We start from the raw sequence: 23,822 nt of genomic DNA on the forward strand, positions 1-23,822 counted from the left end.
TGCTTAGGCATTAATCATGCAAACATATTTATTTTCTATTGTGGCACGGCATCAGAGAGATTCGAACCTATGATCTTCTGTTCTCTATCCATGGATTTAGAACCAAAATGGCGTTAGCATGACATGTTTTTTAAGTCATACAAAGCTGTTCATTTTAGTCTATTCCAACAGACCCCATTTCAAAGGAAACAAGCACTCATTAAGATCAGGTGTGGCCAACACACCTGAACACACTTAACAAGATAGAGAATAGAGCGTTTTGTTGATGCTGAGAACGGAATGTATATGTTTTTAAATAACATTCTTAGAACGTTCTCTGAACGTTACTAAAGTATTCTTGTGGTTTTTACTGCAAGGTTTTGTAACGTTTTCTGAACAATGAGAACATGACTTTAAATAGAACCATGAGGAAACGTTACGCTGACTACTAAAATTCCCACAGAATAACATTGTGCTGAGAATAAATGTGTTGAGAAAGCCAAGCAACTATCCTGCGCCATAACCAGAAAATTGTGAGAAGGTTGTATGCAAAATAAAAATATGACTACCACACTTTTACCAAGCTCTAAGAAACATATGGTTCTGAGAACATGATGTTCTAGCTGGGGTGTGTGTGTATGCATGTGTGCTGCCTACCTGCAGGGCTGAGGTGGACTGGCCTTGCCACTACACTGTGACGGAGTTTCTCCTTCCTCTTCCCTGAGCTGGTCACCAGAGCTCTGTTCTGCAAACCTTGGTCCTCAGAAGCCATTCATAAGCACTAACACACCGACTAATTGTGACAAACAAGAGGTAATACAACACACACAACAGGTAGCCAAAATTGACACAAACAGGGAATCTAACAAACATAGGCCCACTCACAAGAGCTGACAGACATGAACAGTGAATCAAACATTTACAATCTCCTTCAGACAATTCTTTTGTTTAACTGTCTATTCTCACTTACCTTTCATAGGTGCAGTAGACAGTAGACTTTAGTTATGTTACCTAAGTTGTTGATGACGTTACTATGGAGACAGATACTCAAGACTTGCAAGTAGCAGTGTAGCACTACAAACTAGATGGTCATTTCCCATGAAGAAACATTTTGTGACTTGCTTCAGCTCTTTAAAAGTATTTTTGTGGTAGTTGAAGAAGTTTAAAACTTTTTTCTTAAGTGAAGCAGTGGAATATAATCAAAGTGAAATATATTAAAATATCTGGTCTGATTACTTTAATAGAATACTATATCAACCTTATGAATTTTGAATGTGGGCCTGTCATGCCAAATAATGTCTCCCGGCCAAATAGTGTCCCCCTCTACCTCTCCTTTGAGAGTAATTCTGAGGTAATAATTTATGTGGTGAAATAGATCTACAACTGCCCGCATCCTCCTACGAGGTAAAATAGAGCCAAGCAACCAGCATAACAACAGACGCTTTGGTTAATTATGTAATCCGGTCAGAATGTTGAAAGTTTTAGCAACAGTCCTAGCAACAGAAGCTAGAACTCATCGAATCCTATTGTGACGTAGAAGGACACACTATTTGTGGGAACGGACACTATTTGGCATGAAAGGCCCCCTTACGAAAACAAATTGCAGTCAGAGTGTAACAGTCCAGTATAACTGCAGTATGGTGCAAACACTGCATCTAAAATAAACTATTTTTACTAGTCATTTTGCAGTGTAACTGCAGTTAGAGTGCAGTATAATTAACTGTGCTCCCCATTTTTCAAAGTTCCAGTTATATTCAACAGCGGGAAGTTAGCTTAATGAAACTAGTTGATGTGGTTCTAAAACAGCTTTACCTCTTGATTGGTAGAAGATAATTCGGTTCTGATTTCAATAGCAGAGAAGTAGACAAAGATTTTATACGTTTTTGCCTAAGTTGTTGGGAAAGTAGTCAAAATAGCTGATTTGTGTCAAAAGTTACATTGTTTACTGTGAATAGAATGTTGGAAGTCTGGGAGTTTGTAACAATGGGACCTTTAGAATGCTGAAGAAATCCCATAAGTGGATGGAGGACAAAAAGATGGACAAAAAGCTTAATAGTTAAAAAAGTATAAAAGATATCAAAATGTTCCTGACCGGTCTACACGTTTTTACGTTTAAATGGCATTTCTAGCTTAAACGGTGTAAGAGAAGTAGCGTTCCAAAGAATAATTGTAAGTGAGAAATAAGTTGTACATTACTAAAAATAGAGTAGTCTCGTAATACAGACAGACATGTTTTTTTTTTTAATTTTACTTTAAACCTGGTCTTCTGAATGTACCAATGCTGGTTTGTATGACAGGCGTTATTGTAGCATAAGAAAAACAGAAGAACTCAATTGGCATTTTACTTTAAAATTGGTTTATTACTTTATAATATAAACAAATACTATCTGTATTAAAACCAACAAAACAATGATTGCCAAGATTTGATTACAAAACATATCTGTGCAAATAAGGTCATTAGTTTGCCAACCCTCCTTTGCTACCCCTCTAACCCCTCATCTCATTCACAGAACAGAAGATGAGACCACCCACTCAACTGGACTATCCCCCAGATTCACCTGAGTGTGGTCTGGTCGAGATGCACAACAGAAACAGAATACAGGTATTTGCGTGATAATATTATAATCAGTTTATTAAGAGGAAATGACATCACTACTACACTAGTCTACACGCCAGTGCTTGCTTTCATATGCTGTGGGTCTTACCAAATAGCAGGACTGGGGTCAATACATTGAAACTCAGGGAATGAAAAGGACATTTGGTTATTGAATCGAAGCAAAAATATTGTCAAATACAATTTCCATAAATAAATTAGATGGAATTCATATGCAATTGACCCCCTCACCCCTGCCTAATTAAAATGTCTGTATACCAGGCTATTGAGGGTTATCTAGAAACATGGGTGTCATCTAGGTGCCAGTCTGTCCCTGCTTAAGTATACTTATAGTAGCTAGATACAGTAGTACGTATGTTGAACGATACAGCAGTCAGGTAGAGTGAGAGAACGCAGCATCTCAGATTGCTATAGAATAGTATGTGGTTCCCTCGTCCAGAGAAAGTGGAGCAGCCATTGGTTAACAGGTCTTGCAGGTTTAAGTCTTGCAGAAAAACAAAGAGTCCTCAACAAGGCAATGTGGTGATATTATCCAGAGGGAAGTGAAAAGTGCTGCGGCTGGAGAGAATGTTTGTGTGTGCACAACAACTCTGTGTGTATGAAGGGGATGACAAGCCATAATCTTGTATCTCTGTCTCAAACATTCTCACACACACATAAAACCCGATTGTTATCTCCCCTCCATGCACACACACACACCTACTAGAGTATTTTGCGATTGATTCACTGTTGTACAGTTCAAGGCCCGTGCTGAAACACTGCCATTCATATTGGAAGGACATTTTGCACACTGTGAGGTATTGACTTAGGGCCCTATCCCAATCTGGGAAGCAGGCTTGCCAGTTACGTCAAAGACAACATTTCTACCTGTGTGACAATTCAAATGACAGTGCAAGAAGAATTATGTTTTTGACATATTCAGACGTCAAACCCAGTGAAAGGTTTGAGTGAATAGAGCCCTTGTGTTCAGTGAGTCTTCACTATGGCAGAGTGTACATTGTAGACTGAAAACTGTGAAGTTGTTAAGTAGAGCTGAGAGAATGGAATTCCTTAAAAAGGGAATCGCTCAAAATAGTGCCAACTGGCAACAAAAAGGAATAACTTTAAATGACAACATCGATCTAAAATATTTCCAAAATAATTTGCAGTCAAACCTTGAGATAACAAAAAGGCTACTAAAGACTACCATAAACATATGAAATAAAGTGGGAGACATAATAGCAAATAATTTGCCAGTAAGGATAGTAGTGCTTTCAAAAAAAGTACATTATGATAACGTGTTGTTCTCCAGAGATGATTGATAGCGTAGCGTTCATTTGTAGCGTCAACTCTGATAGGTCCTGGCAGTTCTACCAGTCCATCAGCTGGCCAATGAGCTTGCAGCTATCACTGCAGTGTCCTCCCACACGTATATGTGCCCAATAGGACTGCAGGGTATCTCTGGGTTGGTAGGAAAGGGTTACATTCTCAACACACATCAGTCTTGCCTCTCCCTCGTCACCTCCTCTAACCGTTGCTCATAATAATGCTCACACAGAGGTCCTGTTGGTGTGGAGCTTTGAGTTCTCCTAGTGAGTTCTCGTGAGATCTCATAGTGACGCCTCGTTAGTATGTGGCTGTAAGATCTCATAGTGATGTCTCTCATTGCCATGTATTCTTGTGAGTTCTCATAGTGACGTCTGGTGAGTTCTCATAGTGACGTCTGGTGAGTTCTCAGAGACGTCTGGTGAGTTCTCATAGAGACGTCTGGTGAGTTCTCATAGAGACGTCTGGTGAGTTCTCATAGAGACGTCTGGTGAGTTCTCATAGAGACGTCTGGTGAGTTCTCATAGAGACGTCTGGTGAGTTCTCATAGAGACGTCTGGTGAGTTCTCATAGAGACGTCTGGTGAGTTCTCATAGAGACGTCTGGTGAGTTCTCATAGAGACGTCTGGTGAGTTCTCAGAGACGTCTGGTGAGTTCTCAGAGACGTCTGGTGAGTTCTCAGAGACGTCTGGTGAGTTCTCAGAGACGTCTGGTGAGTTCTCAGAGACGTCTGGTGAGTTCTCAGAGACGTCTGGTGAGTTCTCAGAGACGTCTGGTGAGTTCTCAGAGACGTCTGGTGAGTTCTCATAGAGACGTCTGGTGAGTTCTCATAGAGACGTCTGGTGAGTTCTCATAGAGACGTCTGGTGAGTTCTCATAGAGACGTCTGGTGAGTTCTCATAGAGACGTCTGGTGAGTTCTCATAGAGACGTCTGGTGAGTTCTCATAGAGACGTCTGGTGAGTTCTCATAGAGACGTCTGGTGAGTTCTCATAGAGACGTCTGGTGAGTTCTCATAGAGACGTCTGGTGAGTTCTCATAGAGACGTCTGGTGAGTTCTCATAGAGACGTCTGGTGAGTTCTCATAGAGACGTCTGGTGAGTTCTCATAGAGACGTCTGGTGAGTTCTCATAGAAACGTCTGGTGAGTTCTCATAGAAACGTCTGGTGAGTTCTCAGAGACGTCTGGTGAGTTTTCATAGTGACGTCCGGTGTGTTATCATAGAAACGTCTGGTGAGTTCTCATAGAGACGTCTGGTGAGTTCTCATAGAGACGTCTGGTGAGTTTTCATAGTGACGTCCGGTGAGTTCTCATAGAGACGTCTGGTGAGTTCTCATAGGGACGTCCGGTGAGTTCTCATAGGGACGTCCGGTGAGTTCTCATAGAGACGTCCGGTGAGTTCTCATAGTGATGTCCGGTGAGTTCTCATAGTGATGTCCGGTGAGTTCTCATAGGGACGTCCGATGAGTTCTCATAGGGACGTCTCATCAGTTCTCATAGGGACGTCTCATCAGTTCGTCTCATCAGTTCTCATAGGGACGTCTCATCGGTTCTCATAGGGACGTCTCATCAGTTCTCATAGGGACGTCTCATTGGTGTGTGGCCGTGAGTTCTCCTCCTCCAGCAGGGTGATGCGTTGTTTGAGCATGCGGACGTGGGTCTCGTGGCGCTCCACCATGGCCATCATTTGAGCCTCCAGCTTTTTCAGCTTGCCCTGGTGCTTCTTCTTGGCCTTCTCGTATGCTGCCACCAGGTTACTAGAGAGTTAGAGAGAAAGAGAGAGAGAGAGAGAGTCAAATGGCTAGACAGGACAATGCAGACAGACAGATGGATTGGCTTCAGTTGGTTCTGATTTTGGTGAGTTCAGTCACAGAGACAGGTGCTGAGGGGTTGCAGTGAAAGTGAAATAGTGAGATGTAGTAATTAACTTGAATGTGTTTAGGAGGAAAATTGTGTTTATGCAATCCATAAAGAATAGTGCTGTTCTATATCAATTCACCCCCTTTTCCCACTAGATGGCAACGCTGTATTACAAAACAATTACAGTAAAAAAAAGAAAAAGGGTCTGAATCCAAATAGCTGAACTGTATTCATTTTTTCCAGACCTTTTCATTCTTTATCTATTGGTAGTCATAAACAAGCCCCCCCACACGCACAGAATTAAGTCTGAATACCAATAAACATTTCCACTTTTAGTCACTAAACATATTTCCTCCCCTCCTTTGTGTTGTCATGGTTACCTGTTGGCCCGTTTGAGGTCGTTGACGAACTCGGCACTCTGCTGGTGGCGGACCTCGCTGCTCTTGGTTAGTCTCTCCAGCGCTGTCACCAGCTCCTGGACACGCCCCTTCAGCCTCTTCTCTCTGAGACACACACACACGGGATTCAGGAAGTCAGGAAGACACACACACCAGACCTAGGCAGAAAATAGTTGTATTTTTGTAATTTACTTGAAAATAGCAACTTTTCAAATACTCAAGGTAGTCGAATATACAGCAGTTTATGTAGGGTTTCAACTAAAAGGCAACTATTTTCTTTGATATTCAAATACAGGTCTCAGAAAAACAAATCATATTTGGAATTATTTTGAATACCTGTCAGAAAACAGGTTTGTAAATATATACAATTATTTGAAAAGAAACAAATAATTTATTTGTTGGCTGCAAAATATTTGATGAAGAACCAAAAACTACAACAGTTAGTTGAATTAGTCTAAATATATGATCAAAAGCACATGGTTTGGAGGGCTCTTAGATGTTCATCTTTATATAACCTAGAATTAAATACATGAGGGACATGGAATCACCTCATCATTCGAGTAGACCACTTTTGCAGCTTCAAAATTACTAACAAATATATGTTCATAATAATACAGTAACACTTGACATCCAGTTCCTATACTGGTGTAGTAACTGTATTATTACAATAGTGATTATTACAATAGCAACATTGTTGTCACATATGACTTTGGAAATTGCTTTATAATTGCATAATACTGGAGTTTTTACACGAGTGGAATAAGGAAGTCCCTATTCCTCCTGTGTATAGTAGTTACAAAAACTTGCAGCTTGTTGCTATGCAATTAAAATGCAATTACCAAGGTATAATGCAACAACATGCTAATAAAATGTTGTTCCTAATGTAATTACCGTTTTATTACACAGGCACAAGAACAGTTTCATGTTAAGTGTTACTGAGAATGCTAACAGTAACAAAATATGGCTATTAAGTGTCTAAAGGAAACTAAATATCCCCAAACTGCCTTCTTGAATCAACTACAGCCAAGGTAGGTGGAAAATCATGCTAGCTTGTATTCTGAGTAAACTATCCCACTGTTCCTAGGCCGTCATTGTAAATAAGAATTTGTTCTTAACTGACTTGCCTAGTTTAAATAAAACAGAATAATAATAATTGAAAAAAAAAGAAAAATGGTATAGTGTGTGTTTGAAACAAGAACACTTACCCTCAGATGGACAAAGAGGTTGGAATTTGTTTTTGCTCAGTGTTCAACTTGCTGTTTGCAATGTTTGCAAATGTATTTGAATTACTCAGTATTTTCAGGTATCATATAATGTATTACAGCATTCTACCTTTTCAGTGGCATGTTGAAAGAGTCATACAGTAGTTGAGCAATACAAGTTATTTATACTTATCTGTACAAAACATCATTGCTTTGACTTGATTATGTACACTTGGTGCAATGGACATTCAGGAGAATGGACAGTTACAAAATGTACAGATAGAAATGTATTGTGTAGATCAAATATGACTGTCAGATAGATTGGAATAGTATGCGATTATGTGTGCTCTATTCATTCTATTTCCATATTCAACATGCCGTTCCAGATACAGCCCTGCCATTAGTTGAAGGCAGCCAATTCAATAATTTCAGAAAAGTCGTCACTTCCTTTAAAGCTGCAATATGTAACGTTTTGGTTAACCCGACCAAATGCACATAAAAATGTGTTATAGATATGTCACTCATTGAAAGCAAGTATAAGAAGAGGTAGATCAGTTCTATGTGCGCTATTTCTATGCTTCCTGCTCTTACTTTCGGATTTCAAACTGCAGAAAATACTATAGTTTTGGTTATGGAAAATATATTTCACAGCGGTTTAGATGGTACAATGATTCTCTACACTATATTTGCTTGTTTTGTCAAAAACTGAAATTAGGCAAACTATTAGTTTTAGCAACCAGGAAATGGCAGAGCGATCTGTATTCATTTTTGAAGTATTTGCTTTCTCAGATCTGTATTCAGATAGTTGTAGTCACCTCCAAAGTAACTATTTGTTCCTCTGAAAACAAAAATCTTTACACAAAGTATAGCTAGAATTATAGTTATCCCAGGTCTGACACACACACGTTTGTTTTACTATCCTTGTGGGGACCAAATAATTGATTCCAAATCCTATTTTCCCTAACCCTTAACCTAACCCCTAAAATAGCCTTTTTCCTTGTGGGGACCGGCGAAATGTCCCCGAATCTTCCTTGTTTTACTATTCTTATGAGGACTTCTGGTCCCCACAAGGATAGTAAAAACCACACACACACACACACACACACACACACACACACACACACACACACACACACACACACAGTGTGTTGGGTTTCTTACCGTCTCAATGCGTTGGTGAGCTCTGCTGCCAGGTCGCTGTCATTAAGTGTCCTCAGATCTGACAAGCTGATGGCTGGAGAGTCTCCACAATCCTGGAAAATAACACTTCCATGAGGAGGAGCTGGTCTACAACCACGCAGTGCTACTAATGACCATTCTCATACAAGGCCTGGTGACGTGATGGGCTGAGGTGATTAGGCTGCCTACAGATACAAGACTTACAGTGATCAAGTTAACATTGGCCTCAATCACTCTAATTCAATACCATAACACACAACAGAACAAGTAAAAGAGCTCAAGACACCATTACATAATCAGTCATATAACTAAATCGCATTAATAAACCAAGCCCATGTCACCAATCCCAAAACACTGATTACTCCGCAGGACATTCCGTCTCAGACCTGCCAGAGAAGGATGAGTTGCCTCTAAAGACGGTGATCTAAGGTCAGCTCTGCATGTCTCAACATACTGGTTGATGTTACGATTTGGAGAGGGTAATCTGATCCTAGATCTGTGGTTAGGTGCAACGTTTACCTCAAGCTGTTACTTGAGGTTCATGAGGTTCATACACCCGGTTCATGAGGTGGCAGCACTACCACTTCAACCCATTATCCCGGTGTATTTGCCCTACACCTGGACTACAGAACAATACAGCCTGATTCACAACGGACAAGCATGTCAGAGCATTCATTTAGCATGCTACATGACTTATCGAGTTACAGGTATGCTGTCATACTTTCAGGGCCTGCTATGCTGCTAGCCTGATTTTATTACAGGGCTGTTGATAGATATTGGAACATGGCTTCCATTAAAGGTAGTGGAGAAATGGATATGGGAAGAGACCAGGGAGGAGGGGAAGATACTGGGAGATGCTGGTTAGTGTTTTGTTGGTGTGTGTGTGTTGGGTAATAGCCTTTGTGCTGTGTGAACTATGCTTGATTGGGCTTGCAGTGTTTGTGTGTGCATGATGAATGGCTCTGACAGAGTGGAATGATGGTGTGTGTGTGTGTGTGTGTGTGTGTGTGTGTGTGTGTGTGTGTGTGTGTGTGTGTGTGTGTGTGTGTGTGTGTGTGTGTGTGTGTGTGTGTGTGTGAGTACATGTATACTCTCCCACAGCAGGAGGTGTGTGTGCCTATTAGTCTTCCCAGTGTGCGAGATCCAATCAAGCAGTTCCATTTCTAGACCCCAACAATGAGAACTGGTCTGTAGATATAAAAGGTGGCTGGTTTGAAAAGGACAGAGAAGGGTGAAAGGCAATAATAGCCGCTGCTCTGGCTTTCACTCTGAAAAGCACCTTCATTTACAGATGGTCCTGTGATTGGCATCTTCAATGTCGGTTGCTCCTAGCAACCGAGGATTAAGCTTTATTGAACCAAAGGAGCTACGGTGATAGCAGGGCGTGGGTGTATATGTTATGTGTGTGTGAATACAGATGGAGAGGTGTGTGTCTCTACATGCCTAGAGAGGTGAAGTGCATGTGTTCACGTATGGAAGGACACTGTTATCATATCCAGTGGATTATAAGGTTAATGTAGTGCCACCAGCATTGGAAGCTCAAGGCTGTGATCAGAGAAAAGCACACCTGTGTTCTCCCTTTCTTAATCCTGGCAACACACAGACAGCTGATCTCTATCTATCTGGATTAAAGAAATGGGTAGAGAAGACCAGGGCAGGGATGGTGTGAGGGGCTTAGCACTCTGATATGGAATTGACCTCCCAGACCTTTTGGAGTTCAGGTAAAAGTCTGATAGTTGAGACTCTGTAAGTCCTCCTTTGTCTACTTTCTCACCCACTCCTCCCATTTTCTTATCCTCCTTTTGTCAGCTCCTGTTACGCAGTACAGTAGTACTCAGTCTTTATCTTAGTTTGCCTTCCTTCCTTCGCTTCTCTCTCCTCTCCCCCTTCTACTTTTCCTCCCTTTCAATAGGCCTTTCTTAAACTCTCCTCCCTTTCTCCTCTCTCCCTCTGCAGGTCTTTTCTTTTTATTTCTGTCACTCTGTGTAGACAGTATGACTCTCCCAGGCACACAGTGTCCCCGTCTCTAGGGCCCCAGCTCAGAGTGAATGACGGACAGCTCCCCAGAAGAAAACCCCAACAGAATAAGAAAGAATCCAATTATTTTAGGAGTAGAGTAGAAACCGCTTTCTCACAGAGGAGATTCTCACTAACGGGGGTACTAGTGCGCCAACCGTTCTGAGTGACAGCCCCTCACAGCTTCAGGACTGTTGTCTATGGGGGCTCAAGCACCAGTCATCCCAGGAGCCAAATACATACAGACTGAGAAAGTGTGTGTGTGAGTGTGAGTGAGTGAGAGTGAGACAGAGAGACTACTGCGCAGAGAGCCTCTTCAATATTTCATGTGACTGACTGGGTCAGAGTGAGTGCTGCTGTGTACAGGAAAGACACTGTCTATAAGGTCGGTCAACAAATCTCAATCTCAATCCAAGCCTAAACCCTGCTCTGTGGCTCTGTGGCAGACCTGTTTGGGGCTGGGTTTTTCAATGAGGTGGACGAGGTCTACTTCGAGGTTGAGAATTGAGTGAGTAAATATGGGGGCACCCTCACCCTGGCACTTGTCCCTGTTAGCGCTGGGGGGGGGTTGTTTGAGGTGAATTCTTGTGTGTGTGTGAGTGTGTGTTGTCCCTTCACCTTGGCGGCTTGGCTCTTGTCTTTACTACCACTCCCAGTGGAGCCGAGGGATCTCCTGCGTTGCTCCTGCTGCTCCTCCACCTCAGCCTTGAGGTGCTCGATGTGCACCAGGTAGGCCTGCTCCTGGGCCTCCCGCGTGCTCAGCCGCAGCTCCACCGCCTTCTTCTCCTTCTCCAGCAGGTAGAGCTGGGCCTTCAGCTCCGCCATCTCCTCCTGAGGGGGAGGAGGGAGAGAAAGAAAGGCTTAACACACACAAGGAAAGAAAGGCTTAAACAAGTTAATATACACAAGCCACAAATTATTCTGATCAAGTGATGTTAACCACATGGAAGGAAGGAAAGGGGAAAGAGAGGGAAAAAGGGAGGGAGGAAAGAAGTATATAAAGGATGGAAGGAAGGAAGGAAAGAAGGGAGGGATTAACTACAGTCAGGGTTAAGTGAAGAGAGTTCATGGTGCACAGTACAGCCAATAACAGAATGAAGGCCATGGAATTATCAATGTCACCACAACACTAAATAATGTGCAAGTCAATGTCAAACAGGGACAGTTCTGATGCAAGTCATCTTGTTAGAGAACGTTCAGCCATCCATGGTGAGGTGAGAGTGTTTCAATCTTTAGTATTTCAGAGGGGAAGTGTAATTCTATTCCTGCCCTCTTATGTGGAGCCATCACCACAAGATCCTATCAACCAGACGGATCGCCAAGGTCAGGGGAGGACATAAAGACTAGGTTTTCAATTCATTAAAAGAGCAGGACTGTGGGGACAAAGTGTCAGATTCTAACTAACTCCCTAAACTGAAGCGTACGTTTTGTGTGCGTATATGCTCCCTCCCTCCTCTCTCCCTCTCTCTCTCCCTCCCTCACCTTCATGGCCATGAGCTCCTGCATCAGCACAGCGTTCTCCAGGTCCAGCCTGTGTGTGTCTCCCCGGGGCTTGATCTCCAAGCTTAGGGGGTCGACGTGAACGCTCTCCAGCTCCAGCATGGTCAGTTTGACCGCCGCACGGTCATTCTTCAGCTGCTGCACGTAGTCCTTCAGCCGCTGCTCGTCCTCCCTGGAGAAGTCAGTGTCGCATGAGCTGGCCGTGGAACTGGTGGTGCTACACACACACACACACACACACACACACACACACACACACACACACACACACACAGGTAGAGATGAGAGATAGTATCATAAAATGATGCACTGTTGGGTGAAAGCTGTAGCATCTAGAACTAGCCTTCATTTCCCCCTGAACAGTTAAGATCAGGATTAGAGAGGCTAAACTGTTCCTAGGTCTGTGCCTTATGGGCAGATTCTAGCCAAAGCAAGTCGGACACATGGAGAAATTAAGTCACCAAACACTGTGTAGAAATCCAGCTAAAGACTGATACCAAACTATAGTTACCTGGTTAGACACATGATTGCATAACAACTCTTTATAGTTGTCAATCAGCCTCAAATCTGTTCGTCTACGCAGATACAGTGCATTTGGAAAGTATTCAGACCCCTTGACTTTTTCCACATTTTGTTACGTTTCAGCCTTATTCTAAAATTGATTAAATCGCTTTTTCCCCTCATCAATCTACACCCATAATGACAAAGCAAAAATAGGTTTTTAGACATTTTTGAAAATGTATGAAATATCACATTAACATAAGTATTCAGACCCTTTACTCAGTACTTTGTTGAAGCACCTTTGGCAGCGATTACAGCCTCGAGTCTTCTTGGGTATGACGCTACAAGCTTGGCACATCTGTATTGGGAGAGTTTCTCCCACTCTTCTCTGCAGATCCTCTCAGGCTCTGTCAGGTTGGATGGGGAGTGTTGCTACACAGCTATTTTCAGGTCTCTCCAGGGATGTTCGAGCGGGTTCAAGTCCGGGCTATGGCTGGGCCACTCAAGGACATTCAGAGACTTGTCCCGAAGCCACTCTTGCATTGTCTTGGCTGTGTGCTTAGGGTCATTCTCCTGTTGGAAGGTGAACCTTCGCCCCCAGTCTGAGGTCCTGAGCGCTCGTGAGCAGGTTTTCATCAAGGATCTCTCTGTACTTTGCTCTGTTAATCTTTCCCTCGATCCTGACTAGTCTCCCAGTCCCTGCTGCTGATTGTTCCATCATTGGAATTCAGGCCAAAGAGTCTTGTTTCTCATGGTCTGAGTCCTTTAGGTGCCTTTTGGCAAACTTTAAGCGGGCTGTCATGTGCCTTTTACTGAGGAGTGGCTTCCGCCTGGCCACTCTACCACCTGATTGGTGGACTGCTGCAGAGATGGTTGTCCTTCTGGAAGGTTCTCCCATCTCCACAGAGGAACTCTGAAGTTTTGTCAGAGTGACCATTGGGTTCTTGGTTACCTCCCTGACCAAGGCCCTTCTCCCCTGATTGCTCAGTCTATGTAGAGTCTTGGTGGTTCCAAACTTCTTCCATTTAAGAATGATGGAGGCCACTGTGTTCTTAGGGACCCTCAATGCTGCAGACATTTTTTGGTACTCTTCCCCAGATCTGTGCCTCGACACAATCCTGTCTCTGAGCTCTACGGACAATTCCTTCGACCTTATGGCTTGGTTTTTACTCTGACATGCACTGCCAACTGTCGGACCGTATATAGACAGGTGTGTGCCTTTCCAAGTCAAGTCCAATCAATTGAATTTACCACAGGTGGACTCCAAGTTGTAGAAACATCAAGGATTATCAATGGAGTCTCATAGCAAAGGGGCTGAATACTTATGTACAGTTGAAGTCGGATGTTTACATACACCTTAGCCAAAAGCTTTTAAACTCAGTTTTTCACAATTCCTGACATTTAATCCTAGTAAAAAATCCCTGTCTTAGGTCAGTTAGGATCACCACTTTATTTTAAGAATGTGAAATGTCAGAATAATAGTAAAGAGAATTATTTATTTCAGCTTTTATTTCTTTCATCACATTCCCAGTGGGTTAGAAGATTACATACACTCAATTACACGGAACCCAAACCGGCTGCGCGCATGTGCCATCGTACATACATTTATTTTGTCCCCCTACACCAAACGCAATCACAACACGCAGGTTAAAATATCAAAACAAACTCTGAACCAATGACATTAATTTGGGGACAGGTCGAAAAGCATTAAACATGTATGGCAATTTAGATAGTTAGCTTGCACTTGCTAGCTAATTTGTCCTGGGATATAAACATTGAGTTGTTATTTTACCTGAAATGCACAAGGTCTTCTACTCCGACAATTAATCCACACATAAAACGGCCAACCGAATCGTTTCTAGTCATCTCTCCTCCTTCCAGGCCTTTTCATCTTTGAACTTATATGGTGATTGGCATCTACACTTTTACCACAACAACCGGCAAAACATTTCGTCTTTCAATCACCCACATGGGTATAACCAATGAGGAGATGGCACGTGGGTACCTGCTTCTATAAACCAACGAGGAAATGCAGGACTTTCAGCGCGATCTGTGTCAGAAATAGAAAAGAAAGTGGCACGCGCGAGCAGTGTGGGTGCAATAATTGAATAACATGGATTTCTAAATTTATTTTGCGACGCTCGCGCACACGACGTGTCCAGTCTGGTCAGCATGTTAGTATTTGGTAGCATTGCCTTCAAATTGTTTAACTTGGGTCAAACGTTTCGGGTAGCCTTCCACAAGCTTCCTCCAATAAGTTGGGTGAATTTTGGCCCATTCCTCCTGACAGAGCTGGTGTAACTGAGTCAGGTTGTAGGCCTCCTTGCTCACACACGCTTTTTCAGTTCTGCCCACAAATTTTCTATAGGATGGGGTCAGGGCTTTGTGATAGCCAGTCCAATACCTTGACTTTGTTGTCCTTAAGCCACTTTGCCACAACTTTGGAAGTATGCTTGGGGTCATTGTCCATTTGGAAGACCCATTTGCGACCAAGCTTTAACTTCCTGACTGATGTCTTGAGATGTTGCTTCAATATATCCACATCATTTTTCATCCCCATGATGCCATCTACTTTGTGAAGTGCACCAGTCCCTCCTGCAGCAAAGCACCCCCACAACATGATGCTGCCACCCCCGTGCTTCACGGTTGGGATGGTGTTCTTTGGCTTGCAAGCCTCCCCCTTTTTCCTCCAAACATAAAACAATGGTCATTATGGCCAAGCAGTTCTATTTTTGTTCCATCAGACCAGAGGACATTTCTCCAAAAAGTACGATCTTTGTCCACATGTGCAGTTGCAAACCGTAGTCTGGCTTTTTTGGCGGTTTTGGAGCAGTGGCTTCTTCCTTGCTGAGCGGCCTTTGAGGTTATGTCGATAAAGGACTCGTTTTACTGTGGATATAGATACTTTTGTACCTGTTTCCTCCAGCATCTTCACAAGGTCCTTTGCTGTTGTTCTGGGATTGATCTGCACTTTTCGAACTAAAATACGTTCACCTCTAGGAGGCAGAACGCATCTCCTTCCTGAGTGGAATGATGGCTGCGTGGTCCCATGGTGTTTATACTTGCGTACTATTGTTTGTACAGATGAACGTGGTACCTTCAGGTGTTTGGAAATTGCTCCCAAGGATGAACCAGACTTGTGGAGATCTACAATTCTTTTTCCTGAGGTCTTGTCTGATTTCTTTTGATTTTCCCATGATGTCAAGCGAAGAGGCACTGAGTTTGAAGGTAGGCCTTGAAATACATTCACAGGTACACCTCCAATTGACTCAAATGATGTCTATTAGCCTATCAGAAGCTTCTAAAGCCATGACATTTTCTGGAATTTTCCACGCTGTTTAAAGGCACAGTCAACTTAGTGTATGTAAACTTCTGACCCACTGGAATTGTGATACAGTGAATTCTAAGTTAAATAACATGTCTGTAAACAATTGTTGGAAAAATTACTTGTGTCATGCACAAAGTAGATGTCCTAACCGACTTGCCAAAACTATAGTTTGTTAACAAGAAATTTGTGGAGTGGTTGAAAAACAAGTTTTAATGACTCCAGTCTAAGTGTATGTAAACTTCCGACTTCAACTGTAAATAAGGAATCTGTTTTTTATTTTGAATACATTTGCAAAAAAATTTAAAAAAACTTTTCTTTCTTTGTCTTTATGGGGTATTGTGTGTAGATTGACGAGCACATGTTTTTATTTCATCCATTTTAGAATAAGGCTGTAATGTAACAAAATGTGGAAAAAGTTGCAGGGTCTGAAAACTTGCCGAATGAACTGTACGTCTGTGTGTGCGTACATGTGAGAGGGACGGAGGGAGAGAAAGATTTCATTATGAATTTGTGTCTATGATTAAAAAGCCAGCGTGTGATTCCCTGCTGTGCGTGTGTTCGTTCGTGTGATCAGTGATGTGGATCCAGCATAGGGATTGTCCGTTAGTGTACTGGTCCGGCAGCACAGCACTGTGGACTCTCATCTCCTACATTCATTGTCAATTGCCTGCTGTGCTCCTGACTAACATGTGAGCCACATATGAATGTCATGTCTTCTCTCTCCTGGAGCAGTGGCTGTAGATTAAGGCTTTGTTTAGGGAGCAGCTTCCTTGCCTGAACTGTCATGGGCACGTGAGCAGAGGGTTGGCCTCAATTATGTTTCAATATAGAATATTTAGGGGATGGATTTCCATATAAGTAATGAACTAGAAAGATTGTCATAGAAAATAAACAGGAATGCATTGGTGAGTTAAACACGTGTTACACACGATAATTACCAATGTGCAGACATTCTCAAACAAGTACACACACCACACACACACACACACACGGCTGCTAGAAGACACTCTACAAACACACACATGCACACTCGCACACAAACCTAGTGTGACTATTGGAGGACAGGCTCTCCCATGGTTGAACGCTGCAGCCAGTCACAGCGAATGCAGCTCCACAGCTACCGTCCAGCCTGCCCAGCAGATCCTTGGCTGCGTTCTCTGCTGTCTTCCTGCCGTCGTGGGCCCTCTTCAGGATCTGAGTGATGCTCTCCTCTCCCGACTGCTCACCTACACGCACACAGACACAGTAAGGAGAGAACCGTCAAATAACTTGCATTTGCTGCAGTCATTTTAGGGCTCTCACAAGGCCAATGAGATATGCCATATGAACAGAATGATCGAATAGAGCATTCAAACTGACAATGTAAATATGGCTACAAAAGGCTATAAATACTGCATGTAAAGTTGGTCAGCATTAGATGAATACGTTTACTTAAATTTTATTTAACTAGACAAGTCAGTTAAGAACAAATTCTTATTTACAATGACGGCCTACCCTGGCCAAAACCTCCCCTAATGACACTGGGCCAATTGTGCGCCGCTCTATGGGACTCCAGATCACGGCCAGTTGTGATACAGCCCGGGATCGAACCAGGGTCTGTAATGACACCTCTAGCACTGAGATGCAGTGCCTTATACCCCTGCGCCACATCCATTTGAATTCATTATTTTTTTTACAACATCCCTTTTCATTTAAACACTTTCCATACACTTCTGCCTATCTTAGAAGTGGACAGAAATTACATTTTTTGACCCGAATACCAAAAAATTCAGGAGATGTGTTCAAAGTTGACCCATTTTGCATACCCCATACCATGAAACATCCATGCCTTTATCATTTGAAAAGATAAACGATTGACTTTGATATCATTTAAAAGTTGTCAAACTACATTATTTTATTATTTCATAAAAAAATTATGTTTTAATAAAAATTGCAATTTTTTAACATTTAACGTCAATTATCCGAAAAATATATATATATATTGTCACATACACCGGATAAGTCCAGTGAAATGTGTTGTTTTACAGGGCACAGACAGATTTTCAGTCGGCTCCGGTATTCGAACCAGCAACCTTTCGGTTACTGGCCACCCCTCATAGCCTGGTTCCGCTCTAGGTTTCTTCCTAGGTTTTGGCCTTTCTAGGGAGTTTTCCTAGCCACCGTGCTTCTACACCTGCATTGCTTGCTGTTTGGGGTTTTAGGCTGGGTTTCTGTACAGCACTTTGAGATATCAGCTGATGTAAGAAGGGCTATATAAATACATTTGATTTGATTGACCCAATTGGCCCAGTGCTCTAACCGCTAGGATGGGCCTACTGCAATTTAGCTGGTACATCACTGACATTTTCAATGAATTGAAATTGTAACTTCTAATTACTACAACAAAGATGACCACCTGTTCACCCACCGTCAAATGTCAACTTAAATGGTTGTCTATTTTATTATCTATATTTCCATGATTTCAATAGGTTTCATATGGAGGATTGAAAGTATAATTTAAAATGACAGACATTCCCATTAAAGTCAGCATTCTCTGATGTGTGGACCTGCAGCCATCTTTGTGGTACCATTTGAAAGCTGACATATCAATTTTATTCCCATTTTAGTACATTTATCAGGCAAAACATGACACCCACTCTGTATTCAAGAGCATGTGTCTCAACCAATGGCGGTCACATCACAAAAACATTAGATGACGTAAATTAGGATCTAAGCTACAACATACAGTACCAGTCAAAGGTTTGGACACACCTACTCATTCCAGGGTTTTTTTTTGTTTTTTTTACTATTTTCTACATTGTAGAATAATAGTGAAGACATCAAAACTATGAAATAACACAAATGGAATCACGTAGTAACCAAAAAAGTTTTAAACATTCAAAATATATTTGATTTTTGAGATTCTTCAAAGTAGCCACCCTTTGCCTTGATGACAGCTTTACACACTCTTGACATTCTCTCAACCAGCTTCGTGAGGTAGTCACCTGGAATGCATTTCAATGAACAGATGTGCCTTGTTAAAAGTTCATTTGTGGAATTTCTTTCCTTCTTCAGCCAATCAGTTGTGTTGTGACAAGGTAGGAGTGGTATACAAAAGATAGCCCTCTTTGGTAAAAGACCAAGTCCATATTATGGTATGAACAGCTCAAATAAGTAATTGTGGAACATTTCAAGAACTTTGAAAGTTTCTTCAAGCGCAGTTGCAAAAACCATGAAGCGCTACGATGAAACTGGCTCTAATAAGGACCACCACAGGAAAGGAAGACCCAGAGTTACCTCTGCTGCAGAGGATAAGTGCAGAGTTACCAGCCTCAGAAATTACAGCCCAAATAAATGCTTCACAGAGTTCAAGTAACAGACACATCTCAACATCAACTGTTTAGAGGAGACTACATGAATCAGGCCTTCATGGTTGAATGGCTGCAAAGAAACCACTACTAAAGGACACCGATAAGAAGAAGAGACTTGCTTGGGCCAAGAAACATGAGCAATGGACATTAGACCAGTGGAAATCTGTCCTTTGAGATTTTTGGTTCCAACCGCCATGTCTTTGTGAGACGCAGAGTAGGTGAACGGATAATCTCCGCATGTGTGGTTCCCACTGTGAAGCATGGAGGAGGTGGTGTGATCGTGTAGGGGTGCTTTGCTGGTGACACTGTCAGTGATTTATTTAGTATTCAAGGCACACTTAACCAGCATGGCTACCACAGCATTCTGCAGCGATACGCCATCCCATCTGGTTTGCGCTTAGTGGGACTGTCATTTGTTTTTCCACAGGACAATAACCCAACACACCTCCAGGCTGTGTAAGGGCTATTTGACCAAGAAGGAGAGTGATGGAGTGCTGCATCAGATGACCTGGCCCCCACAATCACCCGACCTCAACCAATTGAGATGGTTTGGGATGAGTCGGACCGCAGAGCGAAGGAAAAGCAGCCAACAAGTGCTCAGCATATGTGGGAACTCCTTCAAGACTGTTGGAAAAGCATTCCAGGTGAAGCTTTTTGAGAGAATGCCAAGAGTGTGCAAAGCTGTCATCAAGACAAAGGGTCTCAAAAATCTCAAATCTCAAATATTTTTGGGTTACTACATGATTCCATATGTGTTAAACCCTGGAATGAGTAGGTGTGTCCAAACTTTTGACTGATACTGTATGTAAATATGAAAATCAACAGTTTAATAATTGGCATTAAAGGTTAATTAACCCCTTACACTAGTGGAAATTGGCCTCTATGGATAGGGCCAAATTGAAATGTTTTTAACAGAAGAACTATAAAAGCATATGAGTTTTTAAATATGGAAATGTGAAGGGCTCATTTGGACTCATGGGTGTGTGGTTTGCTTGTATGACATCAAAGCGGTATTTAATATAATCCTTAATAATCCTATAGTCTCATCTTTCAGAACACATCGACTCCTCTCAATTTACAGTATTTTCCTAACTCAGACAACAAAAATGGTGCAAAAGTAGCCTAATTAGCAGGAGGGATGGGGGCTTCTTGTCGCACACAGTGCTCAAGTTTATAACAGATGTCAGTCAAAACCGATCCCGCGCTGTGAAGAGGAGAACCTGAGCACTGTGTTCCAAATTAGGAGAGGCGCCTATCAATGACAAAATGTGACATTTGCAACCCGCATACGGGATGAAAGGGCGGTGAGTGGAAAGAGCTAAAAAAGGAAACTATTTATTTATTTTTTCTCCATATTTTTTTTGTTTTGTTTGACAGCCCTGTTTGTAAGCTTTTAAATGATATAAAATGCAACCGTTTATCTTTTCCAGTGCTGAAGACATGGATGTCTCATGTTGTGGTGGGGTATGCAAAATGGGTCCACTTTGAGCACCTTAATCTCTTGAATAGTTTGGCATTCAGTTCCAAAAAGTAACTTACTGAGCACTTCTACAATGGGAAAAATATGTATGGAAGGTTTCATTCAAATAAAAAGGGGTGCTGTCAAAAAGTGATTGAATTCAAATGGATTTACCCTAAGGGGATGTTCTTCTGAGAGAGTATTTTTGTGTTGAAGGGGAAAAGGTTAGGTTGGGAGTGGGGGAAGTGTGTGAGACAAGGGAGTCATGATGCATGGCATGCCTCACTGAAGACATGACACCTGTCAACAGCCGAAGGAGAGAGGGAGGAGAGTTGGGGAAGGAGGGAAACAAATGAGTAGGAGATAGGCGTTTATGATGGGAGGATGAGAGAAGGGAAGAGGAGTGATGGAGGAGAGGTTTGTGAAGGAATGACATAGGTGAGTGGAGCAGTTTGTGAAAGAGTAATAGATTAGAAGCGTGTGTTTCTGGGAGGTGGCCTCTTTGCTTTGATTGGTTGGAGGAGTTCAACTGTGGGTCTCTTAATGCAGGGAGGAACAAACCAGCACTGATCAAAGAACAAACAAGCCTGTGTGGGCACGAAGTGTGACTCACCTACAGTCCCCACTCCGGCAGCTCTGAACTGGCCAAATACCAGACTCTGTTCACTCTCCGCCAGGGCTAACAGCAGCTCATAGGCCTCTATACACTGTTCACTGAGGAAAGAACACAGGTATATCAGTTAACACACACACACACACACACACACACACACACACACACACACACACACAATGTAGCTCATAGGCCTCTATACACTGACTGACAGAGAACACAACCTATTTGCACTACTAAATGAGAACGCACATAAGCTCTCTCTCCCTCTTTCTCGCGCTCTCTCACGCACACGAGGAACGTGGAGGCCTCTCGCGTCCACTTATCCTTCCTCTGTGTTGCACTTTCATCGTGTTCAAAAGGAACGCGGTCGAGAGGTGCTGATGTCTATTTAACTACAGTCATCATAGCGCGTGCGTGTTTGCCTGGGGCCCGGGGATGGAAGAAAAACCGCCAGGCACTATCGTTTAATCAGGTCATGATTACACATCAGGAAAAAAGCCACCTTTTCTCCAAACAAATACAGAGAGAGCTAGGGTAATTAAGTATTAAGCCTAAAAACTCGTCGTTCATCCACAGAGGAAGTCTGAAGCCTGCATTCAATTTAAACATTTAACATCTCTAAGTTATTTTCTCCTCATAGCTAGTCTCTATTTGTTGTGTGTGTGTGTGTGTGTGTGTGTGTGTGTGTGTGTGTGTGTGTGTGTGTGTGTGCACACGCGTATGTTTTGATGGATGATGCTAGAGGGGCAGACCTGATTTAAAAACACATGTTTCTCATTTACACACACAAACACACATCCACACACATACAACCTCGACTCCAGTCCCCTGCTAGTTCAGCTGTACCAAAACAAATCCTGTGGATACTTTTACACACTTTAATAGCTCACGCCAACACTACGAGTTAGTCACTCTCAAGAACGCAAATACACACACAGCAAGTTTCTGCCTGCAAAAACACCATAAAGTAGCCAGCATTATCAACATCTTTTTGATGTTTCAATCTTATGATTATAGTTTTAGTCACACGCACACACACAGCCAAACACACACTCACTTGCTGTGCTCCAAGCCCCCTCTTGATTCTTTATAACATTACACTGCTTTCCAGACTGCTGATTAATACCACCGTTTACTAGCTTGGCGCCACACTGCTTTTTAAATACATAGTGTCCAACTCAGACACACAGAGAGAGAGAGAGACAGAGAGAGCGAGAGAGAGAGACAGAAAGAGAGAGAGAGACAGAAACAGAGAGAGAGAGAGCTCCTTGGAGATTCTTCCACCAAATATTAAATGCACACATACACACACCCCTAGGGAAAAGTTCACCAGTAAACTACCAGAATTGCAGTATCTTTCAAGGATTTTATGTAATTTATCACAAGACATCTAGTGGCCCTTTTGGGTACTTCAGATTATCACAATGGATGTGATAATCTCTGGCTCTCTGTGTGGTCTTATCACATGTAAAATATACCGAACAAAAATATAAAAGCAACATGCAACAATTTAAAAGATTTTACTGAGTTACAGTTCACATAAGGAAATCAGTCAATTGAAATACATCAATTAGGCCCTAATCTATGGATTTCACATGACCGGGAATACAATGCAATTGTATTCATTGTCCGTAACTTATGCCTGCCCATACCATAACCCCACGCCACCATGGGGCACACTGTTCACAACGTTGACATCAGCAAACCGCTCGCCCACACGACACCATACACGTGGTCTGCGGTTGTGAGGCCGGTTGGAAGTAATGCCAAATTCTCTAAAATGACATTGAAGGCGGTTTATGATAGAAAAATTAACATTCAATTCTCTGGTAACAACTTTGGTGGACATTCCTGCTGTGTGCATGCCAATTGCACGCTCCCTCAAAACTTGAGACATTCGTGGCATTGTGTTGTGTGACAAAACTGCACATTTTAGAGTGGCCTTTTATTGCCCCCAGCACAAGGTGCACCTGTGTAATGATCATACTGTTTAATCAGCTTCTTGATATGCCACACCTGTCAGGCGGATGGATTACCTTGACAAATGTGTGCACAACATTTTGGAACATATGGAACATTTCTGGGATCTTTTATTTCAGCTCATGAAACATGGGACCAACACTTTACATGTTGCGTTTATATTTTTGTTCAGTATATATGAATACATTTTTGAATACAAAATTCAAGTATAAATTACCTAAATTCCGATAGATTGCCATAGATTTTCTGTTAATTACCAAAATTACTGAAGATTCCGGTAGCTTTACAATCCTACACACCACACTCCCCCATCCAACGAAAGACTATCTCTCCCCAAATGGCCCAATGGGGTGGCCTCGCTGACATCCCACTTGGCGGGCTGAAATTCAATCAAAGCACTGACATCTGGGCTTCTATTGAACAACAAACCAGACACAGATGGTCAAACCTTCTCTCCCTCCAGGTACAAACACACTACAGTCCCCCACATCACATAAAATCAATGGCTTTATGAATAAATCATACAGGGAAAAACAC

The 23,822-nt window shown here is 42.3% G+C and overlaps 1 protein-coding gene across 3 annotated transcripts in view; it reads right to left on the bottom strand.

Annotated features, from left to right (window-relative positions):
• Positions 1-2,312: 2,312 nt before the first annotated feature.
• Positions 2,313-23,822, bottom strand: part of LOC115159519 (colorectal mutant cancer protein) — a 127,830-nt gene continuing 106,320 nt past the window's right edge. For 2 of the 3 annotated variants that reach the window (XM_029709314.1, XM_029709317.1), the window contains 7 exons: positions 21,303-21,403; positions 16,923-17,106; positions 12,034-12,268; positions 11,170-11,382; positions 8,518-8,609; positions 6,137-6,259; positions 2,313-5,653 (listed from right to left, as the gene is read on the bottom strand). In XM_029709314.1, coding sequence (XP_029565174.1) covers positions 5,473-5,653; positions 6,137-6,259; positions 8,518-8,609; positions 11,170-11,382; positions 12,034-12,268; positions 16,923-17,106; positions 21,303-21,403 — 1,129 coding nt within the window. In that variant the 3' untranslated portion in view covers positions 2,313-5,472. The remainder of the gene's footprint in view (positions 5,654-6,136; positions 6,260-8,517; positions 8,610-11,169; positions 11,383-12,033; positions 12,269-16,922; positions 17,107-21,302; positions 21,404-23,822) is intronic. The other variant, XM_029709315.1, reaches the window with a different exon arrangement.

Source organism: Salmo trutta, chromosome 23 (assembly GCF_901001165.1).
Source record: "Salmo trutta chromosome 23, fSalTru1.1, whole genome shotgun sequence".
Classification (NCBI taxonomy): Eukaryota; Metazoa; Chordata; class Actinopteri; order Salmoniformes; family Salmonidae; genus Salmo; species Salmo trutta.